The sequence below is a fragment of the Thermobia domestica genome, chromosome 1 (assembly GCF_964235325.1).
Source record: "Thermobia domestica chromosome 1, izTheDome1.hap1.1, whole genome shotgun sequence".
Lineage (NCBI taxonomy): Eukaryota > Metazoa > Arthropoda > Insecta > Zygentoma > Lepismatidae > Thermobia > Thermobia domestica.
The window spans coordinates 68,737,371-68,745,045 of record NC_137454.1 but is presented as its reverse complement, the minus strand read 5'-3'; the positions used below and the strand labels follow the sequence as shown (position 1 = coordinate 68,745,045).

At 37.1% G+C, this 7,675-nt stretch overlaps 1 protein-coding gene across 1 annotated transcript; it reads right to left on the bottom strand.

Annotated features, from left to right (window-relative positions):
- Positions 1-269: 269 nt before the first annotated feature.
- LOC145685351 (zinc finger MYM-type protein 1-like) lies at positions 270-1,523 on the bottom strand. Its single transcript, XM_081757757.1, has one exon. It carries the CDS (start codon positions 1,521-1,523, stop codon positions 270-272), a length of 1,254 nt encoding a protein of 417 aa, XP_081613883.1.
- Between the last annotated feature and the right edge of the window lie 6,152 nt (positions 1,524-7,675).

Below are 7,675 nucleotides of genomic sequence, written 5' to 3'. Positions count from 1 at the left end.
ATATAGATTTTATCAATGGACTAGTAGTAATCAGTGAAAAACGCGAAATTTTACATATATCAAGAGGTCTTGCCCCCCCCCCCCCAAGCAAAATATGAAATGATGGTACTGCTCACGCCAAGTGAAGTTTGTGGTGGACAAACACCGTGTGCGTGGTTTTCTCGGGTTCTCCCGTTTCCTTCCACTTTCTTCATTCCACTAGCTCATTCATTTATTCTCATCATCACCGTCCCCTTTAGCCTATTCGGCATAACCGTGACCCCTAAAACTCAAAGAAACTCGCGAATTATTTGTATTACCCGCAAATGTCCTGACCAACGGTGTTCTAAAAGACAAGCAAGATTCCGAGCTTCATACAAAGTAGCAATTTTACTTCTTTTAAGGAAAGTATAAAGCATGACACACTGATCAAAATGTTTGACAAGAGGAATATCGTTCACACATTTAATTACTACTAAATGCAATCTGTGATTGAAACAATGTATGTAAGGAATATCACGTCCTAGTCGTTGCTGTATTATTGCTTGCACTCCACCCTTCTTTCCGCTCATCACAGAAGCCCCATCGTAATACTGGCTTAACAGTCTTGTACAATCTAAACCATAGTCCCGAAGAACATTAAGTGTGAGATCGGCACTAAGAGATGGCAGAGTTTCTATGCTTAAAATAGACTCACGAACTTTTCCGTCCTCCACATATCGAATACTGATAGCCACATTTTCTCGATTGTTTTTGTCACGTGTTCCATCTTCCAATAGAGTGAACCATGGCACATCTGCACTGTTAATGCCATCAACAATATTTTCTCGAACAGTATCTGTCATCACTTGAATTATATCATTCTGGATTTCCGGAGATAAATAGGAAGCAACTTGAGGAATTTGTTTGTAACAATCGGCCAGTTTCTCGTCCTTTCTTAGTGTATATTCAAACATATTTCGGAATAGGCTCTGTTCCTCGTGTTCTTCAACATTATATGTCCCTCTCATTGGTAATTCAGTCACAGCTAGGAACTGAATAATTTCCGCGATGCTCTTTACATAATACTGATTTTTTTCAAGTACACTTTGATTTACTAAAAGTGACACTAGTTTCCCTACAGCTGTGCGCTTTTGTTTCTCTGCCCATATATTCATCCTAACGATATGTGTGGTTGTTGCGGCATGTTTTATTAAACCTGCTTTTGATTTGTCAAGAGCGGCCTTCCGATTACTAAAACCTTTAGATGTAAAACCTACTTCTTTACATCCATAAGGTTGAAACTGTCTGCATGCGTAACAAAACGCAGCATCCCGGGATTGCGAATATTCCAACCACGTAAATCTCTGAAACCATTCCGTTTGAAAGCATCGTCCGTCTTTATTCCGAGGATAAGATTCCAGTTTTATTTGTTTAATATTTTCCCCCGGTTTTGAAATATCTTGTGGTATAGTACTGATATTCTTGTTTTTGTCATTCGCTGATGATGGAACGGAAACAACGGGGTCACTAGTGACTTTCGTACGTATTATAAATTTATCCATTTTTACACTGAAATCTTAATTAAAAAAAAAAAAAAAAAAAAAAAAACCACTGTGCTTGCAGAAAGAACGCAAAACACATCCGACGCGCACGCAATGAGTTAAAACAGACGCTTAATTACTATAAAAGTCATTAGTCATTAATGCACTGAAAACTCAAACAGCTTCCACCAAGACACAAACTTATGCGTATCTCCGAGCGGCACCAAAGCACAAACACCCACCACTGCGGAACATTGACTTCTCTAACGCACGCACACGAACTACGCGTATGAACAAATGTTATCTATTGATCTCGAAGAAAATCTGATGGCTACCGACTGGCACCAAGAGAGGCAGTAGAAGGGGCAATAAAACAGCCACTCCGCCTACTATACTGACCCTACATACGAAAGTACTTGTGAATCGTAGAAGAAGATTTACTGTACTGCCATGAAAAATCTATATTTTCAAACCTCTGTTGTACGCCAATGAAAATTGGCGAGATGGGGAAAAAGACAAAACATTTCCTCTCATTCTCTTTTCGTTTTGTGGCACTTTTTTTTTTTCAGTTTCCCCAACTCATTTTATAACAGCAACTCTCCATTCCTAACCTGCCTCCTTGAATTCGAAGATGACTTATTTATGGCACAAGCCACTAGACCTGACAACGGAATTCTTTGTATACCAACTGCAATCGGGTTGAAACATACAGTAAATAAGAAGACAGTACTGAAGGAGTGTAGTTCACAAAATAAATGAAATGTTGTTGCTTCCGACAAAGTATTTCTCATAACATTAGTCTGTGGCCAAAGTCTGAATACGATAAAACAGAGATAATGTTTTCATGCATTGGTCGTTTCTTTATATAGAAGCATTTAAAACAGTAAGTACGCCAGAAATTTTTACTTGGGGGTGTGTTCAAAATATTAGGGGGGTGTGCTCCCAGAATAGTGTTATAATTTTTAAACAAACTCAAACAAACAAGAAAACAGTATATTTTGTTACGCAATTATTGCAATACTACTACTACTATTATTACTACTACTAGTACTAGTACTACTATACTACTACTATTACTACTACTACTACTACAAATAATAATAATAATAATAATAATAATAATAATAATAATAATAATAATAATAATAATAATAATAATAATAATAATATCAGCTCTTCGCAGTGGTAGGTTCAATAAACTAAGTTTACACATTTGAACATTTATTACTATTATGAAACTAAGTAATACAGTGAAACCTCTCAAAACGGACATGGGCGGAACACGATTATTTGTCAGTAAATGAGAGGTGTCCCTAAAAGGAAGGATTCTCTCTCATAACACCACACCACACATATTTATGGAATGGAAGAATAAAAAAGTTTGTTCTCTTATGAAATGTCCACTATTGAGAGATGCCCGTTAAGAGAGATTTCACTGTATTAGGAATTAACCTCTACTATTTTACCCAGTAATTACACGTGAATTGATTACATACGAATTATTGTAATTATTTTGCAAAATTCTGCCATTATTTCAATTTATTCAACCCCAGCAAGTTTTAGTGGGTGAAATTTTTCCAAAATATTAATTCGGAAAAAATCTCCTCGTCCCATGCTGAAATCACATTCGTTTAGTAATTTATACTGTACATAGTTCTAATGTCATTATTTTAATATTCTAATCCTGTTGTTAACGTTAATAGTTGTAATATTATTTGATCTCTTAATCTCCGTTCCTGCCCCTTCATGGCTACGTTATTCGCTCTGAATATCTTTCATAAGAAAATTATTCATTGATTTAGTTGTTTTCTAGAAAACTAGTTTTTCAATTTACAAATATTTTGTATCTTTCTGTTTTCCCTTCTTTAATATACCCTAATTTCATTAATCCCTGGGCTCATAGTGGTCTGGTCTCTTGTAAATAGTTGAAAAGTGACCAAAAATGGCCAAAAGCACACGAGAAAGTGACCAAAATCTCATCATGCCCCTTTTTTCCTTTGTTAATTTCTGCATCACCTCTCTCTTTGTTTGTTGTTTTGTTTCTTCTTTACTTCTTCTTTTTTTTGCTTCCTCCTTTCTTAGGTTTTCAAAGTAAGCTTTGTAGTTACGGTAACCAGACTTAGCAGATGTAAAAAGCTTCTGAGTAAGTGGAACCAGTTCTGGCCTATTTCCGAATTCCTTTATCCCAGACATTATATTTAACTTCGCATTAAGAGTTCTCAAAAACGTGAAATATTCAAATTCATCACCTACTCTTAAGAAGAACATACAAGAAGTTAACACAAAACGAACATGATGAACCACACAGACACACACACACAACGTTCAACAGAGCGTTAACTATTGCGAGAGAAAACTAAAAGATTATTATGATAGAAGAAAGAATAGACACAGAAGGGTTCTCAACCCCACCTTGAGAGTTTAAGCAGCCACCAACCGTCCACTATGCTTTAGAAAGAATAAAAGCTGAAGTGAGAATAAACTGACTGTTTCACATGTGGCAGCAAGTACTGAAGCTTTCAGAAGAGTAATGAGTAACAAGTTTCTGCCTTTTTCCATTTGTTTTTATATTTTTCTCAAAAAAGTAACTTTTAGTGACCAACTTGAAAAAGAAGTAAATTTTAGTTAAAAAAGTGACTCGCTATGAGCCCTATTCCACTCAATGAATTTACGTGAATAAAAATATACTTTATAAAAAAATTAAGCTAGCGCCAAATGCGTTCCTGCATAACACTAGACTCAATCTAAAATATATATAATTCTTTCTTCGATCGATCTCTTCATTTCTAAAAACGTTTTGACTACACCCGTCCGTTGATACACCACTTGCAGAGCAGGCTCGAAACCAGCCACAGAGCTTTGGGGGGGGGGGCATGAATATGTTAGGAGGGGCCAAGTCATTAAAAATTATCTTACAAATATCTAAATTGTGTATTGTATTGAGGTCTGAAGGGGACATGAAAAATTAAGGGAGGGCCAGGCTCTCCCTAGCCCCCCTTTGGTTGTGAGCCTGTTGCAGAGTAGCACTTACAACTGAATCTGGAATAGGATTATTACTATATTGTCACATTTTTCCTTATTGAGGAGGAGGAAGGTGAATGACCGCTGAAGACGTTGCCAATTTCAGTCATTTGCATCTGTCTATCAATATCTTTTCTCGGAAACGACCGCGGAGCCCAGAAGGGTAGGTATCAGCTGGTCTGTTTTGTCAATTGTTTCGATCGAAACACCGCCCGAAACAATGAGATCATGTGGTTCTCGAAGCCGTACATGAGAACGAGGACACGAAGTGAAATAAATAAATAAGAATATTGCCTTCTTTCCTAAACGCTAAACCTTTTTTAACTTGATGTAATAAATAACCTATTGACCCTATGATACTGATTGATACAATTGGATTTGGGGGAGTATTTCTTTTCCATCCAAGGGTGTGTGTAAAGAAATTTGGAGGGGTGTTAGGGGGGTGTTGGGGGTGTGTAGATTACTCACTGATTTAAAACACCGGTGAAAGTTTCAAGGGGAGCTGAAGGTAGCCACAGGGGGGCTCAGCCCCCCTCGCCCCCTCCTAGCTACGGACCTGATCATAGTGCTCGCAAGCTTTTATTGTGACCTAGGTTCTGGTCCTCAAACCTAGGCACCATAAAAGTACAATTTCATACATGGGCCTATATAATTTTAGTTTGGATTTAATTTATCTAGAAGCAAGACTGTATTTCTAATCGCCTTGACTATCTAGTGCCCAGGATTTTTCGAGCCTTAACCAGAGGAATATTGAGAGAAATTCGTTATGCATTACATGTGTTGTTACTTTGAAACCTTTTCTTTTCAATAACATCATACGATAGTGTTCTAAGTATACGAACATAAGGTTATTTATATTCTTCCTTTCTTTCTTCAACTCTGAGGTGATCAATATTCGGTAAATAGTGGTACATTTGCAAAAGATTATATCGCGTGAAAGCAGGGTAAAAGAACCTAATTTGGTGATAATTTACATTTTTATATATAACCTATCTCTGAATCATAATTGATAATGAAAAATGGTTGTGATAGTAAGCCTTGGATATAATGCGTATAATCATACTAATTAATTTCATTCGAATGCATGCGAGAGGAGTTGTATGTACTTGTATAACTCGATTCGTGAGTTAACTGAATTGGTGATATGGGGCCTAATTTGGTGATATGGGTTCTTAATTTGGTGATACATTTACATTGCACAATAAACGTTATAAATTGCTATATTCTAACACTTTTTGTTCCATAATTATAATAACACACTTATTTACAATACAAGCCAAACCAGTATATAATTAATAGAATTGGACTTTACAAAATAATGTAGCTATAAACATGTGTTTACTTCTATCTGTAACACTTTTGACAAATTGGGAAAAAAAATCACATGCGTAAATGTAAGAAATTATCACTTAAAGATTCTCATGACGATAAAACAAGATATAAATATTACTTATGGAATAATTTTTAAACATAGCTATATTAGTTTAGGAAATCTAGAGCAATTTTACCCTCAACCTGGGCAAAATTGCAACACAAGCTTTTTAAACAGTTTTCGATTCAGGAATTACTACTGAATAACATATTCAAAATCCAACAAAATCGGACCACGGGAACAACCGCAAAAACGGTTTCAAAATGGCGGACCATGGTTTTTCGAAAATATCGTAGACCTTTACGTTGGCGGATCTAGTAACCTTCTTAATTGACACAGAGACATAAATGATACCTCGTTGAAACGCTCATAGACCACACATTCCAACGAAGTGGCTTTTGTACCCATCATGCCCAACCCGTAGAAGAAGAAGAAGAAAGTCGATTTTTTGTTTTTTTAATTGATATTTCTTGGACCATGGCAACACTGTGCATCCTCATACGCCGGCAGAAAACTTCCTACGCGTAGACCAGACATTGGTAACAATAATATTAAAAAAATGAAGGACGTAGGTTCAACAGTAAGGGAGATAAAGATTCGGAACCGCGGACCAAGGAGGGTTACTCTGTATAGTTTTTACTGTAATCTAACTTCTGTTTCTTAGATCTAGCATCTTCCCTAATTGTCATAGAGTCATGAAACATACCGCGTTAAAAAGCTTATGGAACCACCTTGCCAACGACGTATCGTCTGTGCCCCCTGTGTCCAACCTGTAGAAAAAGAAGAAGAAGAATCCTTTAAAAATTTGGGAAAATCTACCCTTTTACCTTTCTTGGGCTCTGGCAACCCTGATTCCCTTACACGTTTGTGTATCATCTGCAGAAGCCTAGATCCTGACGATAACCTCATCACACTTCAAGAAAAGGGAGGCGAAGGAGTGAACAATGCCAGTAAGGCTCGCGGTAGTAACATTCTCGCTGCTACAAATATGGTGGTTCATGTCTCTTGTCGCAAACGTTGTATTGATAAAAAAGATATTGCGATTGCCCTAAAAAGAAAAACGTCATCGCCGATTCAAAAACGAGTTACTCGCTTGTCGGATGGGTCCTTCAACAGCAACAGTGACAGCCTATTTTGCGGAACGCCTGTCTTATTTGATGACCGTCACCTTTTGAAATCAGAAAATGTGCGAGTGAAAACACAAGCATTGCCACACAGCATTTTAAAGTGTTGCAATAAACGAAACGATACCGGGTCACAAACTGTCCGAGGTCGAATTGAGTACTTCTCATCTGATCTTCATGCAGGAGATAGTGTCTATCACAGATCATGTAATATCAACTTTCGAACAGGTAAAGCAATTCCTCAACAATACTGCACCGATAATCAGTCAGCGTCAAAAAAATTCCGGGCTGGCCGACTTACAAATGATGAGAGAATCCGAGCATTTCAGCGCATCTGTAGTTATTTGGAAGAACACGATGATGAGCAACTAACTGTGGGAGAACTTGTTACAAAAATGGGCACATTTCTTGTAGGGACTGATCACATTGCATATGACAGACGGCACTTGAAGCGTCAACTAATGGAGTACTTCGGTGAAAAAAATATAATTTCTAGTGACAGTGGAAAAATCGACTTCATTACACTTCGAGAAACTGCCAATCACATTCTACGGGCATATCGTGAGTATGATGAAGAAAAGGAAAAAATAGAATAATAGAAACCGTAGCTTGACTGATCAAAAGCGACATAAAATCCAAACTACAAACTGGAAGTG

Coding starts and splice junctions, on each gene's coding strand:
- LOC145685351 (XM_081757757.1), bottom strand. CDS start 1,523: ATGGATAAATTTATAATACGTACGAAAGTCACTAGTGACCCCGTTGTT.